Consider the following 24,492-nt stretch of genomic DNA (forward strand, 5'->3'; position numbering starts at 1 on the left):
TTGTTTTGAAAATAGTTTTTGAGACTTTTTCCTGATCCTTTGTTTTGTTGTTATTATTTTTGTAACCTATTATAGATGATGTGATGTTTCTTGAAATTTATTGAAGTTTGAATGTTTTTGTCACGAACAGTGCGGCCTCAGAGCTCAGCCAGCCCGTACAAGAAACCCGGAATCCTAGCGACTCCATCGTCTTCGGTGAAAACCCAAGAAGCTCCTCGAGTTGTTGGAGCGGAAGTGTGTGCAGCGGCCTCGACGAGTGGTAGTGCCAGTTGGCAGGGAGCAGCTGACAAACCAGAGGAGGCTAAAATGCAGGTACGAAATTCATCAGTTGCTTTGGAGACGTACTTTATTTTTGTTCTGTTAATACATGTTGCTGTTCGAGTTAATAAACTACTACCAAGCAATTCCAAAACAATTAGTGAAAATATTAGCATTGCAAGACGGTGCGTTGTATCGTCAGTTACTGATCCTAGTGCAGTAGTTATCATTAAAGTGTTAGTGTCTTTTTGTGGTAGACATATCCTTTTCGGAACGTACATTTTAGGGAGCGTGAAAGAATGTACAATGAGGAACGCAAAATACTTGGCGTGAGATTCACAGTATGTACAATGTTTACTCTTCAGCGAAAAATAAAGCGTGTAAAACTGGCAGGTTATTGATGAGTGGGGGTATACCTCCTCGGTTCATCGTTATGAATAAAGAGAAGTTAGTACTTAGGCACTTGCCAGTAATACATAAGGTGACTGTACTAAATAGAGTTGATTCACTTGCTTAGTTCTTGCAAAAGAAATTCTGTATAACAGTGAAGTCAAGTTTTTTAGGGCCTAAATGTTTAAATTAAAGATTTCTTTAAGTATTCATTGAACACGTTGTTGTAAACTGTGCAGTACTTACAAGTGTCTCTGTATTTATTCTTCTGGTTACTAAAAGTTTTAAACAATAAAAGGGTTGGCAGTGGGTGATGTTTGGTTTTACTATTTGCAGACATTGTAAATCACAAATTCAAAATTTCACAGAATTTGAGGCTCAGATATTTTCACAACCAAAATCAAGATCAATTGGAGTCTCAACAGCGATTGAATACTGTCGATTCGAATTTAACTTTTATAGTTAGGAAACAAGAAGAGCTTTTGATTATTTTTAAAAATGCAAATGTAGTGAAACCTTTGAATAACGACAAGACATGATTATGACTTAAATGAAATGTGTCCGTTACAAAGACGTTACACAGGGTGTCTACTGATACTGGAAATACTTGAATTATGCTGGAATTTAATTTTGATTATGGAAATATACTGGAATTTTGATCCACATACTGGAAAAATCACGAAACTGGTAATTTGTCAACAAAGCAATGAATGGAGTGGAGAGCTGTGAGAGGACTTGGGAGGCTGTTTTAAAAATGTTAAAAAATCATTTGTATTTCAAAAAAAAAAAAAAAAATCAAGGCTAAGTAAATTTATTAAAAATAAAATATTCTTTTGATGGTAAAACAGTTACAAATCTGAAATCATCAAGAGTGTGATTATTCCTAAAGAACTTTTATAAAATGATTGTATTAGGTACTGAAAGTTTGGTGATAGTTACACTGAATATACTGGAAATATACTGGAATTTTGAAAGTGAAAGTCAGTAGACACCCTGTCACACAAATTGAGGTACCTCAGTTCCTGTGATACTTGCGTACAGTGTACAGTAAATACAATAGCTATAAATGTAAATGTAGGCAGATATTGAAGTATTATACTCAGTGTTTGGATTACTGCGGAAATGATTGGAAAATGTGCCCCTGTAAAGAAATAAAAGTGTGTTTATATGGGCGTGTACTGTCAAATATAATTCTTGTTATAATTTTCTTCCCAATTACACGTCATATCTTCGTACCGTAATTCGCGTACTCACTGTATTAAAAGAGTAAGTAACCCAATAACAACAGGCAACATTATTATTATTATTAACAATTAATCAATGAAGACGGTTTATGAATCCGTCGGAAAATCTGAGATAGTTATCTGCCGTGTAAGCCTGCAGACAGTAGTTTCTGATCGAAGTTTCCTTGTAACTGTTGGGTGAGTTGAAGATTTATTCCCGTCCGTTATGAAGAAGTTCCTAACACATGATTGTAAAGAAGACTGTTCGTGTTTACAAATGGGAGGGTTCTCTTCAGTAATAATACATGTATTTCTGACGGGACAAAAAAAAAAAATGTTATGGAGGTGTCCGTTCAAGGAGATTTCACTGCATTCGGGAAAGGTAGCAGCTTTTAAGTCAAGCGGAAATAAATACAGAAACTCTTCTGAGTATTGCATGATACCTAAATTAAAAGTTATATGCATGGTAAGTTCTTCGGGGAGCTGTTACTTAGAGAAAGAAAGAGAAGATTGATAGAAAAAAAACAGAAATAGAAATACGATAAAAGAGAAGGTATTGCTCATCATTAGACGTTAATTTTGAAATAGCAGTTATAACTTAAAGAGGTGTTTCTAAACTTATAAAAGAAGGAATACTTCAATTTTAATGATTAATAAGAAACAAAATATCTCGCAAAGCAACTTGAATTAATTATTAGAAAAATGAAACAAAATAAATTTTACGGTTTCGGTCATATAGTGCATATGAGGTACAAGGTAACCAAAATAGTTGTCGCCGTTTTTCACGTCCAGTTAATCAAGCGAAATGACGTACGTGCATGCTGTAACTGTGCTGCAGTGAAATTAACATTATTTAACGTTAATTTCAATAGATGGCAGGACAATACAGAACTGCTGTGAATCACGCAAGGAAATCTGACATCTATAGCAAATCAGTGACAGTTCAATGTCTCATTTTGTCAACTGTCTATTGGAATTAGTTATTAAGGAGTTTTTTTTAACATCTCTGTTACAATGTCTAGCGATCGGCAGTTAGTCTGATCATTGACACTCAGTAACACAGGAATGTTGCGCACACACGGCAGTCATAGCTCGTCTAGTGTCGAAGAGAAATGGAAGTATTGGAGCAGCTTGTTCGCGTGTGTGTGTGTGTGTGTTATATGGCTTAAAATGAGCCTGTCAGTTGCTGTGCGAAGTCGCCGCATATGCCAGGCATTAGGGCAGAATGTCGTGAATGAACACACCGCCAGGCATTGGCTCCAGAAATTCCGTTCGGGAGATGCGAGTCTTTCGGATGAACCTAGCAGTGGATGACCACATGTGTTGAGTGTGAGGCCCTGAAAGTAGAATGGTCTAATGTGTGATGAATTGCAGGAAGGTTCCATGTTACGCTGAAATAGACTGCACATGCATGGCATACGGAAGTCATACAAGTTAAGCAAATGGGTGCCCCACACGTTGTCGGCAGTCAGCAAAGAGCAACGAGTGACAGCCTGTTTGTTCTTGCTTACTCGGCACCTGAACACATCCCTTTTTGGTTGCTTGCACACTGGTGATGAAAAATGGGTCTTCTATGATACTTCCAACCGTACCAGACATTGGCTTTCGTCAGGTAACCCTGTTCCTCACATCTTAAGACCACCTCTGTACTCAGAAAATGTAATGCTCTTTGTGTTGTGGAATTGTCAGCAAGTGGTGCATTATGAGCTCCTTCCACCCAGTCAGACCATGAATGCTGACCTATACTCTCGGCAGTTGCAAAGGGTGTACCGTGCATTGTGGCAGAAGGAGCAGGCATTGGTGAATCGAAAGGATGTGCTGTTCCTGCTCGACAGTGCCAAGTTAGCCCGGAAACCCTTCAACAATTTGGCTGGGAGACATTGTGCCATGCACCATATTCACCGAACGTTGGGCCAACAGATTACCACGTGTTCATTTTCTCGACAACCACCTCCGTGGGAGATCCTTCGCAAATGAGAGAGACTGGCTTCTTAGCATCCACCATCGCCAGTATATTGTGCAGCTGCAGGAATATTCGCGAAAGGTTTTGGATGCTGACTGAGATTACTTCGAAACATAAAGGCGCGAACTGTCCACTGTATTACTCTGTTTATCACTGCTCTAGAATTGCAGCTCTTTACAGCAGCGTTCAAGTAATCCCATTACAAAACTTCCTTACTTTTTTTTTTTTTTTTTTTTAGTTCTTTTGTGAAATTTAAGAAACTTCCAATTTTTACAGATTTCATTATAATTTTACTAACATTCAAAGGAAAAGAATTAAACCTATATGACTCCACGATTTTTTACAGTTTAGCATATTAGGAAAGAAGTTATTTTATAATGAGAAAGACGTTTTCCTCATTTGTAATTACCCCTGCTTCCCCTATATTACAGGTAGTCGGCTTCGTGGTTATGCTTCTTACTCTCACTCAAGAATACATACTTTCTAATGTGAAGACAAAAGAAACAAAGGGTCCATGACATTTGGGCGCAAAACCTTTTATCCAAATAGGTTTACCTATCTACATATGTTATAGTGTAGACGCGCATTTTTTTCTTTCTGCAATTTACTAGAACTAAGCCAAGCATTTATTGCGACTAAGAATGAAATGAAATCTTTGAGTTTTACGTCCCACGGTTATGCCGGTTAGGCTAAAGGAGACGGTGATTATGAGAAATGAATGAAATGGTGGAATGAAGAAAGTGGGAGGAAACGTGAGAACCCCGAGAAAACCCACGCACACGGTGTTTGTCCACTACAAAGTTCACTTGGCGGGGGCTGGGATCGAACCCGGGACCCCAAGCACCAGAGGTAAACGCTCTACCACTGAGCCACCGCGGCCCCTGCAACTAAGACTTTCAATGACTGTTTACTATAGAACATGCTATAACATAACGAAAATTTGGGGTTTTTGAAAATGGCTTTCTTTAGGAAAATTGGATCAAATTTCACTTTTCTGAATTTTTTAAGTTGTGCAGTTATTTTTTGTGACAAATCTCATCTAAGTAGATTAACCTATTTAGATATATGACTTTGCGTCCAAACGTCGCGCATCCAAACATCCTACTGTGCAAAGAAACACGAAAAAGGTCAATTTTGATTCTAAAATACTTAAAACAGCATTTTCAACAGGGTCGATTTTCACACTTTCCTGAGGGGCCGCGGTGGCTCAATGTATAGCGTTCATCTCTGGTGCATGGGGTTCTTGCTTCGATCCCAGCTCACGCGAAGTGAGCTTTGTGGTGGACAAACACCGTGTGCGTGGGTTTTCTCGGGGTTCTCCCGTTTCCTCCCACTTTCTTCATTCCACCATTTCATTTATTTCTTATCATCACCGTCTCTTTTAATCTAGCCAGCATAACAATGGGACGTAAAACTTAAAGATGTTTTCAAACTTTCCTGAGGAGAACCCCGCCCCCCCTAAGCCTGAGTGATAATCCATACCCGAAGACCCTCGGACGTGAATTGTGAGAGCCCCTTATTGATTTTCGAAACCCTTGGCACTAACTGAATTCTAGAATTAATTTCAAACGTTTCCTGTGATGCAATCATTTTTACTCTTTCTTTGTGTGATGCATTTATTTAGATATAAGGGTGTTTCAAGACAATACCGACAACGTTTGGGACCTACCGCAGTCGGGTCAAGATTTCACTTAGGAACTAGTATGTGCGCTATCCAAAAATACATGTTTCAGAATCTTGTGATACTTCCGTAACGATTTTTATAGAGGGAGTTTGGCTACGGGCATATAATTTAAAGTACTCACCTATATCCTCTATAAAAATTGTTGGAGGAAGTACCGCAGGACTCTGAAACATGATATTTGGGTTGGACATATACTAGTTCCTAAATGAAGTCTTGATTCGACTTCGGTAGGTCCCAGAGAATTGGAGCTATGGACCTTTAAAGTTCATTTTTTCATGCTTTCGGTTGCCTATAACTCCGAAATGACGGATTTCTGCACCCAAGTTGGTCTATACTGTTTGTCTTATCTTGGTGTCAAGAACTACCTCCCAAACGTTGTCGGTGTTGTTTTGAAACACCCTGTATTTACAACGTTAATACCTGTATACAATGGAGAGAGAAATTTTCGTAATGTTATTTCAATGTTTCTTTCATTGTTGTAGAGGGTAATGTTTTTGTTGTTCTATTGCAGCCTTCGTACAGCACTGAAGAACTGAATCAGGAGATGGCAAACCTCGAAGGCCTTATGAAGGATCTCAATGCAATCACAGCTTCCGAATTCGAGTGTTGAAGAGAACAATGTGTATGATCACGATACGTGGCAGCTATTTAAAGAAAGAAAGACATTTTTACACGATAATTTTTGTAAAGTGACGTTGCTGTCTTTATTAGACAATTTTTACAATTAACAGTTAACTGTTGCTGTCAACCTTGATACCTATTGCCTAAGAAGTGAACGTAATGTGAGGTAGTGCTTAATTAGAAGATCTGAAAGTGAAAGGTGTGCTGCAAAAGACGTGTGTGTTTGAGAGTTGTACTGCTCAAGACAAAAGTTCTGCAGCTTTTCGACACGTGTACATATATATATCTATTCTTTTTACAGCTAATGAAGTGATTGTTTTAATACTCATGACATTGAACGAATGACTGATTAAACAAAAGAGAACATAAACTGTCTCGCAGTCTATGCATGTGACGTCTGAAATGATTGATGTATGTGTTTTTACGGTGTTTTTAATTTACTTTGTACTGTGACTGAGTGTGAAGAATAACTGACGTGCTTTATTAATGATTCAGAAAAATGTTTTTTTTGATAAGTACCTCTTTTGTATAAATGATATGGCTTTATATATAAAATTGAAACAACCCAGTAGCGTACCCAGGAATTTATTTCGGGGGGGTCCAAACTAAATATGAAGCTATTTTATATTAAAATTGCTAAAATTGCCCCTAAAATTAGGCTAAATTTTTAAAAAGTTGAAATTTCGGGGGGGGTCCGGACCCCCGTGTCCCCCCCCTTCCGTACGTCCCTGAAACAACCATAAACTTGTATTGTGTTCATTCATTTTTGCTGGGTCAAGTGTCGATAGTAGACGGAATAGCTTTCAGGAGTTTGGTTTATCAAAGCACTTTATATACACTTGTGTGTCTACTAAATCTGAAGACTGGCATTATCAGAAAGTAATGCGGAAGAGAATTACATTGATTGGCTGCTAATCTTCAGTATATGGCTCTTCTTGTTGTATACAGGAATTGCACAGCTGTGTAGTTTCTGGATTCCTTTCTGGAAGTCCTCTTGTCCGACAGTGTTGAGTTCTTTCGTCACAGCCCTTTGGATGTCCGAAATTGAGTCAGAATGTTTTTTCTGTCAACGTCATTTTGACCTTTCGAAACAAATAGTGTGCTGAGACCAGGGCGGATTGTTGAAACATGACACTTTTTTTTTTTTCAAAAATATCTGTACTTCAATGACTGTGGCTTGGTGCATTGTCGTGCAACAAGAGCCAGTCCTCAAATGAATCATTTCCGAAAGAATCCCTTGCATTGTCTGCAGTAAGCGTGCTAAAATGTGTCTGTAAATTGTAGCATTCACAGTTTGTTCTTCGGCAATGAATTCTTTATGCACAGCATCTTGCGAGTCGAAAAACACCATTAGCATTGTCTTCAGACGTGACTTCTGGATGCGAAGTTTTTCTTCATCATGAGGAATTCTTCCGCCACCCATGCTGCTCATTGTCACTTTGTGGCAGGATCGTACGTGTGAAATAGTGATTCATTACCAGTTATGATTTCTTAAACCATTCTGGGTCATTTTCGGCCAGTTGGACCCACTCCTGACACGACGGTCTTCCGGTCTTCTCTTTGCTCTTCTGTCAGACTGAGGGACACAAATTCGGAACAAATCTTCCTCTAATGTAGATCTTGTTCCACGATCTTCCGAACAGTGTCTTTACCAATGTTCAAGTCCTCGGCAATCATCCTGAGGAACTGACAGCTATTTTCAGTCAGCTTTTCCCGCACTTTTTCAACATTTTCGTCATTTCGAACGGTTACCGGACGGCCAGGTGTTAGGTCGTCCGTGACCACCTCCCGACCCTCACGAACACAAAAATGTTCGCTCGAGAAAGAGCATCATTGTTGGAAGCAGATTGAATTACGTCCACGGTCTCCGTGCCTGTTTTCCCAAGTTATACAGAAAACTTGATAGCTACTTTCTGCTCGACTTTACTATGCATGACGAACAAAGAAAACAAAGTTCATTGGAATCATTATAACATAAAATTCGGAACATCAATTCGTGAATTCTTCACACAATACACAACACACTCGATACTAAAAGCTACACATAATAACCACTTTGTGGCTGCAGCGGTCAGGGTTGCCACACTCCAGACTCGCGATGATGCCAAACACAGGTCTTAATTATGCTAGATTTTTGTAAATTATGCCAGATTTTCAAATTATCCTTCCTAACTAATTTTAAAGACCCGCCCCTACTTATCTTCATTATTTTAATGAAGTGTTTCAACTGTATTCATGTACAAAGCTAATATGACGCTGTCAGGAATGATAATGAAATAAATTGTAAATGGTACATTATAGGCGAGGAAGGTCGAATTTATATTTTATGAATGGATAACATTTTAAGAAACATATGCACAACATGCCGCTTCCGACACAGCCCTGAAGCATTTCTTTTAGTGTATTACTAGCTGTCCCCCTGATACTCATATCCCTCCTCTCTCAAGTTGTAAATTGAAAGGGACAGAAACATCCCACACATTCAGATCTCAGTTGGCAGTAATAAAACTATGGGTAAGTAAATATGTTTTGTAGAGTCACGTTTTGCTATTTCTGAACATTTCTCTGAATTCAACAAGTTACAATCAGGGAAATACTGACTAGTTTCATTGCTCCAACCATCGCTTCAACTAAGAAGAATAATTCCAGACAGTTCTTGAACCATCTAAATGTTCGTTCTTTTTCTGTTCACCAGAGGGAAGAATAAAATTATGCTAGATTTGGCCAAGATGCTAAAGTCAAGATGCTAGATGCTAAATGCATGTGAATTATGATAGATCTAGCACCAAGATGCTAGATATGGCCTCACTGGCAGCGGTTTTCTTAACAGTGTTGCCAGTCTTAAAATTTAGTAGACAGAATGGGTCTTATGCAGAGTCGTTCTGACGCGTGATTAGTGCCATTCTAAGGAGTTCGACTAATGTATATTTCCTGCAGTAGTTAGGCCTTTAGTATGACGCTAATCATACTTCAAAACGATTCTGCAAAGGGCCCAGAGTGTATTTACTCTGTCCGTGTGTCCGTTTCGATGACTCTTCAACAAATTCGGTCAGGAGGTAGATACTCAAAAGCAAGGGATCGAGTTGGTCGATGGAGGCCATATTCGGACCGGACATGCTAGAAATCAACAATTCCTGGTTTTTACGTTGATCATTGTAGAGCAAAAGCGGTAGTAGATAGCAAGATTTTTTTTTTTTTTTTTTTTGTAATCAATCTACTAAGCGTCCCAAGAATACATTTTAATTTCCATCTCTAAGTGTCCACGAAAGCTGGAAGAGAGAGAAATCCATTATTAACTTTTGCTTTCAATCAGTGGCGGATCTAGGTCAGGGCAGGGGGAGGGGCTAGACCCCTAGTTTTTGAGTGACAAAAATAATGATTTATATACGAGGGTAAGTCAAAAATTATCCGCAGTTTTGACATAACTCTTCTTATAGTGCTCGTACTAACCTCTGTCGTAGTTTATTTTATTGTTATGCTGTTGTGGTGACGCTAGGAAAATTTGATCCTAATTCCTCCATTTGTCTTCCTTTTGTTGCAAATAGATTATGGCCGCTCCATTAGAAGATTGCACCAAAGAGAAACAACGAGTAGTGATCCGGTTTCTGTGGTCCGAAGGTGTATCAGGGGCCGCAATCCATCAAAGACTTTCGGAACTGTGTCTTACCGCAACGGAGGGTCAACGAATGGATTGGAAAATTCAAAACTGGTCGCACGAGGAAGGAGCCGGACGAAGATCTACGGCCACGTATGACAACAACATTGAGCGTGCACGTGACATGGTTCTGTTAAACAGATCAATCACTATTGATGAAGTGGGACATCGTCTGAAAATTAGTCATGATTCCTGATACATCTTCCGACCACGGAAACCGGATCACTGCTCGTTCCCCTTTGGTGCAAACTTCTAATGGAGCTTTCATGACCTGCAACAAAAGGAAGCGGATGGAGGAATTACGATCAAACTTTAGTAGCATGACCGCAACAGGATAACAATAAAATAAACGAAGACAGAGATCAGAGATGTACGAAGAGTTATATGAAAACTGCAGATAATTTTGGGCTTAGCCTCGTATTTTTGAAAGTTTATAGTAAACTCATGATATACGTATCATAGTCTGGGTTGTTGATGGCCACCCCAGTTTTTACCTTCCAGATCCGCCACTGCTTTCAATATTGATCTACGTAGAGCAAAATCGATAAGAAATAGCGAGAAGCCGTTTTTGGAATCAATTTAGTGTTCTAAAATTACAATACCATTTTCTATCTTAACCCGCTACTCAACCAAAAGTAGCATAAGTTAACCAGTGCGTCCAGTAAGAGAACGTCTCTGACAGCTCGCAGTGACATTGCCACTACTCGCGTGTCAAGGTTTTTTTCGGTGCAATTGTAGTGGCAATTTAATTAATGGTATAGGACAGAGTGATCGTGGTTGGTAACACTGGTATCAAAGTAGGGACTGCAATGTCGCACTGCATGTGGTAAGAAACGTCAGAGACCATCTCTTGTTGGCCGTGCTATAACATTGATCGCCGTAGAAAAAAAAAATCGTAATAGAATAGGGAGAAGTGGTTTTCTATTATCAATCCCAATAATATATTTCACCTTGATTCTGATCTCTCTCTACTAAAACCGAAAGTGATAGAAATCAATTACTTCCGATTTTAACGTTTGTTATGGAGTAAACACGGTACCCTAGCAAGCGGTTTTCTGCAATCAGTTGAATAATTCAAGAATATAATCTAATCTACATAAAACCGATAGTAGTAGGAAGCTACTAAACCTTCTGGTTTCAGTATTAAGAAACATCCTGTCGTAGGAACCAAACTCCTCCAAACTCATACTGCTGATTGTTAATTTAATGCTGCACACTAAGGATTACTAATAATGAATGCAAGTGATGAAGATTAGATATTTTGTTGATTTTACTCTCATTTTTCCAATTATATACAAAGTGTTTCCCTATATGGACACCCTTTTGGAAGTAAGTTCACAAATGAAAACAAGATAAAATGTTTTGTGTCCGGCAGTGGGTAGTTTAGGAGTTTCAGGCTTCCAAAATCCTCAGAAAATGATGTTTCGAACTGATTATTGCCATAATATGTTACCCATTGTAGACTTGTAGTCAGCCCTATCCAAAACAACACGTTTCAGCATCATGTGGTGGCTACACGTGGGAGTTCCTCATAAGGCGAAAAAGGTCCGTGGTGGCTCTGGGAAGCAAATGAGTATGGGCACAAATACATCACGAATTATCACAAATGAAATAGTTCAAGTATGTACAGGAATGAACATGTAGCGCTTGATTTAAAAGACATGTATCAATTACCCAATTCGCCCCAATAGTAAGAGAGGGGATGAAGCAGGTAGACCTATGTGCGAAGTGGATTTATTCTACTGCTGCTACACGTAGGTGCAATGTGAACTCTGAAAACAGATTTTCAGGCGTAAAATAAAGAGTTTATTCCGTAAAAGGTGCGATTTCAATGAAAGACTCCATATCCTTGGCCAGATAACGTAGAGAAAAGTAAAAAAAGCACAGAAATGATCTCTTTTGACCATACAACTTTTCATAAACGGTACAGTGCATGCATTGTAATACATTGAGGTGAAAGTGAAAAAAAATGTTTGCAACAGGGTTTGAAAAACCCAACCCATATGGGTTTTTCGGGTTTAATTGTTTTTTTGTTTTTTTCCGAAATATTTCAGTGTCTTTGGGGTAAAAGTATTAAAATGTGATTTCTATTTCAAGATTATCATTTTTTTATTCATTACTGTTTTGAAAAACTAACCGCTATTTTGAAATTTTAGATTGGATCGCCGCCAAAATATATACAGCTAATTTAGATTGTCTCGTGCTTCTTCTTTGAAAATTTCAACTTAAAAGATTGAAAATTGCGCTTTGTATCGTCGATACCAGATATATATATATATATTTTAAATCATCTTGAAATTTTACGTTGGTATGGTGCCAAAATCTATACAGGAAATTGAGACTGTCTCGTGCTTGTACCCTGAAAATTTTAAACTTGAAAGACCGAAAGTTGTACCCTGTAGTGTGTGTGGTACAGGCAGACAAACGAACAAATATAGATCGAGTCATTCCAGGAGCCTCTGTGATGTTCGCCAAATATGAATACTAAATATATTAATTTAAAACAAAGATATACAAAGGGTACTAGGAAACTTTTACAATACGACCTTATTTCTTATATTTTTTCAAAGTGCTTTCCACCACAAATTACACATTTTTCCATTCTTCGAAACCAGCCGTCGAACAAACTCTGCCATCTTTCGGTAGAGATCTGGACACACTCATCGTCCCAAGCCCTTAGTAGGGCGGCACCGCTTGTGAAACTCCTTTCTTTCCGTCTGGTTTTCACATGGGGAAACAGCACAAAGTCACAGGGAACAAGATCTGGACTCTACGGAGGATGCTGACCAAATACTCTAAGCAAACTTTTGAACGGTGCGCTGCAGCGTTCTCGTGTTGGAGAAACCATGTGTCCATCCTTGAGTTTGGACGCAACTTCTTGAGAGCTGTAAGAACTTTAAGCAGACATTCCTAAGTATATCACTTCCCTGGGACTATCTTCTGTGTTTCTAAGGCAGCTCGCTCGACAACTAAACACTCACACTAAAAAATACCGCCACCATTCTCTTCTTCACTGATATGGACTTTCGAACAGCCACGGAGGTCTCCTCATCTTCGAACACTCACACTGAGTTTTGAGCCTTCGTTGAGACGTCATAGTAATGGAGCCTAGTTTCGTCACTTGTCACAATACTATTCGCAGAGGAAGATTTTCCATTTTTAAATTTTTCCAACATTTTACGGCACCATGAAACACTGTGTGCTATCTGCTCCTCGGTCAAGTCATGTGGTACCCAAAGGGTAAAAAGTTTTCTAACTCGAAGGTGATTGGGGAGAATAGCACGAAGTGCTGGTACGTTAATGCCCAAGCATACCTCTATTTAATGATATGTAACCCGTTTACCTGTCTCAAGCATTTCCCTTAGTGCATCAATGTTTTGTTCAGTCACAGATGAGATGGCAGATCTGACCTTGCAGCGTTTTCAAGGTTGAAATTTCCTTTTTGAAACTCTCGGTACCACCTAAATATCGTTGTACGATGAGGACAATCCTCTCCAAGCACAGAACTCAATTCATCTAAACACTGATCAACACAAACCACGTGCAAAATTGTAGAACAAAATTGCCCAGTATTCAGTTTTTGACCACGACGACATATCCACCTCTTTTCACTAACACAGCTAAAAATCGACTGACACTGAGACAAAGACTATAGCTTCTACAGGGCACGTTTGGACGTGTCTAAACACGCGCTAAATTGCAAACTCCTGTGATGATCCGTTTTGTTCTATTGCAAAACTTTCCTAGTGTCCTTTGTAATTCATGTTTTATAAGATGTTTCAAAATGTCTTATAGGAAATAAATATTTCCCAGCGTAAAATATATGGTTTTATTGTTGATGTTCATTTCCGATACTTTGTACGTTCAATTACCGGAATTTCCCGTGCTTATCGCAAGACGTTTCTTTCCCGAAAAATTAATTTGAAACTATTAACAAAGATATAATTCATATTTTATAAAATAAATGTTTCAAAATGTCTTAAATGAAATTAAATATCTTCCAGCTTAAAATAAATAGTTTTATTGTTGAACTATTCAGTCCCGATGCTTTGTGCGTTCAATTACGGAGTTTCTCGAGCACTATTTTTACGACGGGTTTTTCCCGAAAATGCAGCTTTCTTTACTGTACGTTGAAACTTAGTTGTACGGAAGTTTGAATTCAGCACTTGAAATAATAAAACGTTAGGTAATCTTCGGAACTCCGAGCATTAAGATTCTTAAATTTGACAAGAATTTTTACAGTATTACTGGTGTTGATTCTACAGAACACTTATTTCAAGAGTAACAACAAATGACTGAACTAAACTGTTGGAAAACCAAATTTTGAGCTCCATGGCTACACAGCGTACGCGCATTTGGCGTGGGAGGCCCGGTTTCGATTCCTGGCGGGAGCTCATGTGGTTCGGATTCCACATTAATAGTTCCACGTCTCATATAGCTTCGCTCCTGAAAGGGACGTTAAACTCAAAATCAACTCAAAACCAAATTTTACTGAAGAATAGTTGTGTTATCATCAGAGGTAAGAAATAATATAGTTTTACTATCGTATTTACAGGCACGTAGCCAGGATTCCGTAATGGTGGTGGTGGTGGTGGGGGCATGACATGAAATACTGTGGTTATCATTCCAAGGGCTCGATCATTCTAAACTATTTTACTGGCAACATATATTGGTTCGTTTAGCCAGGATTTCGTAATGGGGGAGGGTGACATGAAATACTGTGTTTATCACATCAGCAGCTCCATCAATCTAAACTATTTTAGTGGCTAAGTGTCTGATATTGGTTAAGTAGGACAATAAAATGAAGATACGTTAGTAAGTATTTTAATAACAAACCATGAAGAAACCTCGAATAAAAGAATATAAAAAAATATTGAAAAAGATTTTACAATATCATCTACGTTCCTTCTGTTCGTTCGAATATAACACTTTTCCTTTGATTATGACCTTAATTAAGTACACATCCAATCTGTGTTCCTTTCTCTGTTGAATCAAATCTTAACACAACTTTCTTTCCATATAACTTTTTATTTTTATTATTCCGTTAACTACTGTCTGTTCCAAATGAAATGGAAAATTTAACTTTTAGTAAAGACTTTACTTCGAAAAGGTTCTGACATGACGTCTCATCATGTAGATGCTTCCAAAAGACTTAAATGATCGTAATGTCATTTACAACAATTGCTATTTCAAAACGCTTCAGAGAAAACTGTTTCTGAAATAATATGTTTGATATTGCAGGGAAGCAATGATGAAAAATTATTATAAAAAATGTCCACGCTAATACAGAACGGCACTATGTTTTCGAAAGCTTGAAATTTCCCTGACTAGCAGCAGAAATTCTGAGAATTCCGTAATATTTCTAGAAATTTCAAATTCCCTGACTTCCAGGCTATCCCGCTCATTCGCCAGGATATCCCATTCATTTAAGTGTAACTAGACCCTATGCTACCAGGCTCATATTATTGGTGATTGTGGACATTTCTTAAGTTCTACCTGAGAATCTATCTGATAGAACCGGTTTATCGCTTGTCATTTGAAGCCCATAGGATTAGCATAGAGCTAGATGGATTTCGGAATGCTCCGTTACAATCATATCCATTTTTAACTTCACACTCCACCCATTTCCTCTACAAAGCTCCTCAGAAGAAAGAGTAAACAAACGCTTGGTGTAGCTTTTTATTTCTAACGTTGATTCTTCTTTATTTCATGTATTTTTGTTTTATCCTTCCTCACTTTTTTCATGTTTCGAAGGAGGGGAGTGCGGACCCCCCTCTTGGCTACGTGCCTGGTATTTACATATTTACTGGCACTCATGGCCTTAAACCCGCCAAACGTATGAGGGATAACGTCCCTTGGCGTCGCCGAGTCTGCGAGCACACTGTTCACGGAAAGTATTTTCTAAAGTACAAAATTGCATATTTTACTTCAAATAGGTTATAAGCATAATCCATGCATTAATTTGTTCTATAATTACCTGAAGCTAAGGTAAGTTTTTTTTTTTTTAAATTTATTCACTCAGTGCATTCAGAACTTTATAAAGGTCTTGTGTTGAATGTTGTTGTATACCTTAACGTGAAAGCATCTAATTCGCCCAAGGAAAGTCCAAAATCTCATAAAAATAACTTTCAATGGGATCACCTTAGTTGTACCAAGAGTATACTAACAAAAAGCTCAAAAATCCAGGTGGGTCCAACCCACTGGGCCCACTTGAGCAAACCCTGGTTATAAATGGCTTTTATACTTCCAAACTATGCTATGGGAAGTGCCAGAAGTCATAGAACGGTCTTCTCCGTTCGTCCATCTTTCGACAAACATCAGAGCAAAAATGGTAAGAGAGATGGAGACGCTGTTTCTTGCAATCGATTGAGCGTCCCAAGAATGGGTTCCAACTCCTTCCTTAACTCTCTGTTCAAATCATAAGTGGTTGAAATTAGTCATTTCTGGTTTCAACGTTTAGTGCCATACGATGAAAATAGTCCTGAATAGTTTTTCCTCCGTTACACCAGTGAACGCTGGGATGGTAAATTTACATACAAAGCAGCCCTTAGGTAACTGACTCTTTTCTACGTCATTTTCTTTCCCTGTACGTCAAATGGGCACAGAGATTTTCAAAAATAGGAAAAGAGGACAACAAACTTAATCTTTCCTTGCGAAAAAATATGCGAACTCCCATGGACATACAGTGTGCACTTTTGCGTTTTGGGTATTTATGATTAGAGCTGTTGAAAGAAGACATCGGAATAAAAGTAAAATTTTTATTATCAAAACATCATGTTACACATAAAGGGAGAAAAAATTACTCGTGTGTAAAAGAACAGACACACTTGCCACTATGTAACGTATCATGTTTATTTTCATAGCACATTCCTTTGACATTTGTTAGAATTGATTTGCAGAGCTCATCACATATTATGTGTTTCTGATGTTCAGGCAGATTAGAACACCGTTTCCCGTGTGGTAGACGAGCCAGCTCCATTCTACTCCCTGGAACAATGAAATGTCTTAATACCATTATTCAAAATAAAATTAAAAATCTTAATTTTAGTTTATTACAGTTTCAAACTATGCTAAGCACAAGTAGCGGAAGCCTTATAGAACGGCTATGTTATGTCCGTCCGTCTATCTGCCGACAGGTATCAGACCAAAAACAGTAAGAGATATAGTAAAGCTGTTTCTTTGCAAACGGTTCAGCGTCCCAAAACTAGGTTCAATCTCCTCTGTTAGCCCCATATTCGCATCGGAAGTAGTTGAAATTAACCAATTCTGGTTTCAACGGTTATCAGCACAGAACAAAAATAGTAAAATATATTAAAAAACTGCTTTTGGAATCGATTGATCGTCTTAAGAAAACATTGTCACCAGAGGTGGCGTCTGTCAATGAAAGTTTGACCCACCAGTCACCAAAATCCACTGTCATCAGATCTAACCCAAGATCCATGCCCCCCTCTCTACTGACTTAAGAGTTTACACTCGTAGTAAAATAAGGCTGTGAAATTATATCACTAATCGGAGTTTGAATTTCCAGGGCCAATTGCTTAAGCACCGGTGTTACAATACCGGTGGATCTGATCTTTACAATATAAAATGGTAAACTGTCATGGATCATGTTACATGAATTTCAATTTAATTATGATATATAATTACTTCCTTGTTGAATTACAGATACTTTTCAGTGGAAAACAGGATGAAATTTGAAAGGATGTTTTTTATCATTTCACTTCGGTGATGCTACTTTAGGGAGGGGGAGTTAAGATATTTAAAAATGATCGAAAATGAAATATCGCTGATTTGCTGCAACAGTGACACAACTCAAAAATCGCAACCTTTCAGAAGACGAGTTTAAAGGTTTCGACATGTTATAGTTTCAACAGTAATTTATATAAAGAAACTTTTCCCTCAGCTAATTTTGCAATTTCAGATGTCTCGCTCTAGCAATAGAACGTATGTAATGTACCATTACAGTTGAAAGTAATGGCAATTTTTTTTTACGCACCCTGTACCTAGTAATTTTTTTTCAATTTCGGTTTAGTTACACAATTTATTTACTCTCTTTACTTCGAATTAAATATAATGAATCCAAAGGTTTCATTAGTAACCATATTCCCACTGAATAATATATTTTATTTATATTTTGATTAAGTGTAAATCCCATTTTCGGATATATAAGTTGAATAGTTACAAGGTTTACCATTCTGACGTCATACCGAAACATAGTTCCGTCATTGGATATAAATTTTCTTAATTTCAGACCAATGTAGAATTTAGTCAGGTACCTAATCTTTCCCTCACCCCCTCTCACTAGTCCATAGTCACTTTCAGATCCGGTTATATCTGGATTTGCCAAATTTCTATTTGCTTTGTAATTTCCGCGGCTAAAGTTTTCGTTCTGATTGGAGGAATTCTCCTACCTCTGGCTTTTTCGGCGCAATGTTATCAGAATAATCGAAGACACGTCACGAAGCACTATCTGTGGAAGTGATCACCATATTTTGACTCCATTAGAACTGAAATTCAAACGAACTTAAGGTAATATCCAGTTAATTTCATTGATAAACGTCGTGTGATCATATAGGAGCCAGAAATACATATTTTTGTTCAAAGAACTGAAAACCAGGGGAAAATATCTGACTTCCGGATTTCTGTTTACTAGGAAGCCATGTTTGCTGCCTATCTAGAATAGACAAGAGTGAAATAGTGACTTTACTTTCTTTTTTATTTCAAATTCAATTAGGGATTAGGGAAATTACGACCTGTTTAGTGCATGTTGTTCGTGTATACAGTAAATGTGATTTTTTATTATTTATTTAGTAATTGCATGTACGTAGTAGGTTTGATAGTTGTAATGTAAATAATCATAATGGCAGCTTAAGTTAGCTTAAAAGGGCTCCTATCCCCTTTTCCAAATTGAACCAGTTCTAGCGGGGGAATGGGTTAGTTATTGTTTGTTTTAGGGCCTTTTCCCCTCTCAGGGGAAGGGTCCCTCAATAAACCTCGTTAAGGTGCCCCCAGGGCATCAATCTTTAGCAATCATTATGTAAACAATTGGTCAGGTCAATTGGACCTAGGGTTACCTTTCTCATTTTGCCCCCCTTTAAGTTTAATAGAGCCGACTGTATATACCAACAAGGGAGTATTTTTCGTCAACATGCATGTAATTAAATGGTGCATGTTTGCAAGGACGGATATAAGGGGGGGGGCTAAAGGGCTATAGCCCCCCCCCCCTTGACGCTCAGGTTTACAGTAGATAAAATGGGCTTCAATTCAGCTTTACACTGGATAAAACGGCAAATTATGGTTTAGCCCCTCCCTTGATCATATCCTGGATCCGCCACTGCATGTTTGGTTTAGTTAGTTGTCTTTATGTATAGTACTAACAGTGGTGTATGTAGTTAGTAGTTTTGTGTGAGTGTGTGAATTTTCGGTTAGGACAGTGTATAAATATGCGTTAATTTAGTACCATTTGTCTAACTCGAAGTATACTAAACCGGAGTAAATATTAAATTTCTGATTAATGAGTACAAGTATATATTTCAGTACACGGTAAATTATGCCTCCACCACAGCGCCATAGTGTCTGTTTTCGGTAGTCAGTTGTTTGTTGACATTACGACATCGCCTGACTTAGTGATCTAGATTGTTTGATTTTGGCCATTTATTCGCAAATTACTTCCCGTGGACATGGTTTTCGGTTCAGATGAGTATACCTTCATATAAGATAGCATGAGATCTTACTGTACTGAAAATTTCAGCTTGCTAGGTCCAGTAGTAATTGAAATATCCGCTGAAATAAAGAATATCTATTTTCTTAATAGAAGTAAAGCCCATATGCTGTTACTGTTTGTTTCAAAATGTAGTATTAAATTCTCTTTTCCCGTGGCTGTAGAAAAATTCCATTGTTGCTTTAGTTTTATCAGCAAATTGGAAATAGATTAATCGTTGACAAATTAACTTTCAGTGAATACACGTATGATTTTTTTTTAAACCTGCGAAGTAAATACAATTTGGGTGCTTCGAAACAAAGAGTACGTGGTTCGATGAATGTTATCGTGTGGTAGTTTGAGCGTGATAGATTGTGATAATTATATATTTATTAGTGTGTAATATAAATATGTGTATGGCCTGCGTGTAAAATGTATGAAATAGGGTGTCTGTAAAATATTACTTCGCGCGAAAATTAGTAGATAATGAATGAATGTAATGATATATTAATAATATGATATAAAATATGAATGAGATGATGACACCTATATTTAAATGGATAGGCCTAGTGTATGTTATATAGTGAAAATATGAATACGTTTACTAAAAAAAAAATCTCTCGCGTTTTGACTTCTACACCAGTACATTCATCCAACCGAGTTTGCTACTTGGATAGTAAATTGTAGTTGGGAATTGTGTGTTACTTCGCATTTAAGTACCTCATAATAACAGCCCCGGATCTTAAGCCTTTCAATAGATAGGGTAGCATGATGTGGGAATTACTCCTAAAGGTTGACAGAAATGATAATTAAGAAAAATAACTGCTATTTCCTGTGATCATCGAAAAGTACAGGTTTCGGTCATTTGTACCTTTAACATTCATTGCCTCTCCGAGATTTTTTTTTCCGTTGCTTACCTTATTTATTTATTGTGCAGTGTTCATATAACTCAGTTCGGACTATCCGATTAAATCAACTGCTACTAAATTAATATTCATGTCATTAGCGTACCCGGACGTCGACCCCTAGTCCCCTTAAGTATTTTCATGTCTTTTCTTAGTTTAATTAGATGAGGGAAATTAACGACGTCCCAGACTGTGGCATGTCTGCGCGGGGTAGCCATCGGTGATGTTTGGTTATTGAAATCACCGATCCAAAATTCAGTTTATTTAATTTTTTTATTTATTTTGGCAAATTCTAATTAGGGATATCTTAGCTATTACTCTAATTTCATTACTATTCTGGAATCTTCTAGTTTCCAAGAGGTCGGATGATTTTTTTTCTTTTGAAATTCTAAATTAACGCCGTCTCTAACCTTCCGGAGGATTTTCGGGACCCTGCTGGTTTGGGCCGGATACGGGGATCGGATTTCAATCTTACAACCAAACTCTTGTGGGATTGGGATCTGATGGACACAGAACTTGCATCCTTGGCAGCAGGGCGCTCCTTGAGTCTACGTATTTGAGTAGACCACCCTTTTGGCATGTTAAGAATATTTTGGCTATGGATTTTGTTGAGAGCGAAATTCGACTTCTATCTTTGTAGCGTTAGTTATTTCCCACTTAAGTCTTTGGCGCCCCTATTCTTCGTCTTCCTTCTTCTCTATCTCTCTCTCTGTCTTCATTACTTCGAGATTTTTTTTTTTCAAAATTTTTTAACCTCCCCCCCCCCGGTTTCTGAAACTCATGAAAACATACAATATTCATATCACTTATTTCGATCGTATGTACTAACTGAGACATCGAGGGATGCAATTCGTGGAGGTATTGCAGCACATCTCAGGACCATTTTCGCGATATTCAATCCACCACGGGAGAAATTGACGAGAAGGTACACTATGCTTTCAGGTTCCTAGAAACATTTGTTATTCATTGATCGTACAAATTATACCCATTGACGACTGATTTCTGGTCTTATTTCTATTGATTGGTCATATAGTGTGTATGTATTAGTAGTTTGGGCCCACTAGTTTCGAATAACATTGACTTTTTTTTCTGTATATACATCTATATATGTACTTACATAGTTTTAAAAGTTACGTGCCTGCTCTATTTGTTGTATTTCCACCTCTTATGTCAACTTATTAAATAATACCAACTATTTTTTTATATACGCGGATCTTTAGTAAATTGAGAATGATTATTGATTATCGGGTTTATATATATAAAGTTCAATGTCGCAACCTTATAAAAAAAATAATAATTTTTGTTAGTCAGGGTTTTTGTTTATTTTGAGCCAATAAAATATGAATACTTATCGAATATAAAAAGGTTATGTAGATATTAAATGTCGACGAAATACTGAGATTTATATTAGAGTGAAATTGATTATATTGAGTAATATGAATATATATATATATGCGAGTATGTATGTAAAGGGCTCGGTATTTACCCTGGTTGTTTTAGGTTGCCATAGATTTTTGACACCCGATATTAACCAACTCTTTGTGATATATAGTATTACCGCGTAAATTGTAATAAATTACATTTTGTTGAGTTGTTATTGATGTTTGTAACTATTAAAGTTGAATATCATGTTAAATACTGCATGTAAATAAAACAAGTAGCAGGTCGTAAGACAAGTAAAAATAACCCTAATCCTTATCCAAATTTACTTTGCGAGATCATAGTGAAATCAGTAAGCTACGAAACAGTGTGCCCCACCAACGAATCCTTCTATCAGTAAACTATGAAACAAATCCTTCCCCTACGATCGGAAACCTAACTATTCAGTGACTAGAATCTTTTGACTACACGATCTATACTAGAAAAAAAAATAGTGATCTTAAATTCAACGAACTGAAATTAGGTTAATAATTTAATGTGAATACAGGAATATGGAAATATGTTCCCAATGTTTGGGACTGGACTCGATATTTTAAATCTCGATAAACTTTGAAATTTTATATCAAGTGCGTCAAGTGACGAAATGAGAAATTTATATATATATGTGATATGAAGCAACTATTTGTCTATAGTTAAAACAAAAACGATTAAATACTCTCATGGACACAAATCACAGTGCGTAAAGAGAGTTGAAAAAGGAGTTATTATCGACGTGAGAACAAAGACTCATAAAATTGTCGAAATGTCTCCTCTTGGGACAGAGACTCAATAAAATGCTACTAAAGTGCTTTTTTTTTTTAAGAATGATTAACCAATTATATTTTTTTCTTTCTTTTGCCCGCAATGATATGTATTCATTGCACTGAATCTTAAATATATTGACCTTTGAATTTTCTTTTTTTCCCTTTATTTTCTGTCTTTCGTTTTTTTTTTTTTGTCGATTTTTTTTTCATGTAATCCAACTTTTAATATATCTAGAAAGAGAAATGTGTTATTTGATTTTGTTGAAAGTAGCGGATTTCTGTGCATGCTTATGAAACATTCTTTTCATGTATTAAATTTTTTCCTGTTATGTCAAACTAAGTTTTCTTTTATTGAAATGTAATAAATGTCTATAGAAATGTAGTTAGGTTAGTTTAATTCAACTAAATACAACCTGAAGTATACATTGTCCTGTATGAATGTGTGTGTGAGTGAAATGTAGGTTTAGTATTAAGTGCACCAATTATTTTGACATATATGTGTGACTTATTATAATTAATGGTAGTTGGCAATTAAAGTCATTGAATGTCAATACTAACTTAATTTAAGTTGGCCCTATGAAGGAAGTAAAAAGGACTGAAGTAGCCTGAACGAATGATCAGCATGGGAGAACTGTGAAAGTCAAAATCTTCGACAAATATGTGATACTCTGATTTTTTTTTCCTCTGTGGTCGATTCTAACATGCCATCAACTTCGTCGTTCATTTTTCAAATATTGGATATTAGTCTAGAACTTCTGGAAATATTGAATAAACGGTAAAATTAAACTTTCTCATCTATCTCAGAGCTAGATTGGGATAATTCGGTAGTTGGGGTTAAATGGATCTAGGTCGGGGATGTATGGGTTAACATGTGTCTACCTTTGATCACCTTAATACCAAACATTCACCCAATAGCTATTGGAAATGATCCCAATTCGATAATTATTCACTTTCCCTTTACCATATTTCTCAAAATATCCAGTAACAGTTTCCTCATTATCACCTTCTTACTTTACCTCTTTTCTCTTCTATCTTCCTTTTCCTTTCTTCATCTTCTTCTTCTAATTTTTAAATAAAACTGAAAAGGGGGTCGTGACTGGGAATTCTATATGTAATAAACACGGTCATGTATTTATTTATTTTATTTTATTTTCTTCAGAAGTCCGATAAAAAGTTTTCTCATTTCGATCGAACCTAGTATGTTCGAAATTAAGAAATGGATATTATAGTCCAATATAATTAGACATAAGCTGATAGCTTCATGAACATCCCCACCAGGGGGAAGGGTTCCCACTCACGACTTATTCCGTGCATCACATTTGTTGCAGATTCTTTTTTCCCTCAATCAGTTTTAGATTGACGAGCCGTGACGGGATTCGTTGTTATGGAAACGGTGGTTTCTATGGCAACGGGCCCTTTTTTCAGTTTTAGAGTGGCGACACGTGACAAGACTGTTGCCATGGTAACGCATGTTTGCTATGGTAACGGATCTGAAAATGCTTATTGAATAATACCAGTTATCATGCCAATCAGTTTTAGATTGGTGAACCGCGACAAGAATGGTTGTCATGGCAACGTTTGTTCCCATGGCAACGGATCTCAGTTTAAATGGCGACCGATAGATCTGAAATTTTTTAAGAATGTCAAAGAGTGAGGTTGAAGGCATGTTGAATTGATTACAACATTGAAATTAATAAGAGAAATTTTAGTCAAGTGAAACAAGTAGAGTCGTTGGCTACTTTGTCATTTTTGCTTCCTTTTCTAAGGGGGAAAAAGAGAAGGAGTGTCAAAATTTTTTCTAAATTGGAACTAAACGCTAGAAGGGTTTCAAGGAAGGAAAGAGAATGGGAGTCCTTTAATTTATGAATAATACTTGTCTTGATAGCGAATAAGTATTTTATAGTATATGT

General features: G+C 37.2%; 1 protein-coding gene and 1 long non-coding RNA gene across 2 annotated transcripts in view; one reads left to right on the plus strand and one right to left on the minus strand.

Moving 5' to 3' along the window:
- LOC145676584 (uncharacterized) lies at positions 1–6,699 on the plus strand. The gene is made up of 2 exons (XR_014129405.1): positions 1–312; positions 6,030–6,699. It is a non-coding gene; the product is annotated as an uncharacterized LOC145676584 (long non-coding RNA).
- Positions 6,700–16,538: 9,839 nt separating this feature from the next.
- LOC145676585 (uncharacterized) overlaps positions 16,539–24,492 on the minus strand; it is a 40,720-nt gene continuing 32,766 nt past the window's right edge. The window contains exon 3 of the mRNA XM_081747419.1: positions 16,539–16,781. Within this exon, the coding sequence (XP_081603545.1) occupies positions 16,594–16,781 (188 nt within the window). The 3' untranslated portion in view covers positions 16,539–16,593. The remainder of the gene's footprint in view (positions 16,782–24,492) is intronic.

Source organism: Thermobia domestica, unplaced genomic scaffold (genome assembly GCF_964235325.1).
Source record: "Thermobia domestica unplaced genomic scaffold, izTheDome1.hap1.1 HAP1_SCAFFOLD_231, whole genome shotgun sequence".
Lineage (NCBI taxonomy): Eukaryota > Metazoa > Arthropoda > Insecta > Zygentoma > Lepismatidae > Thermobia > Thermobia domestica.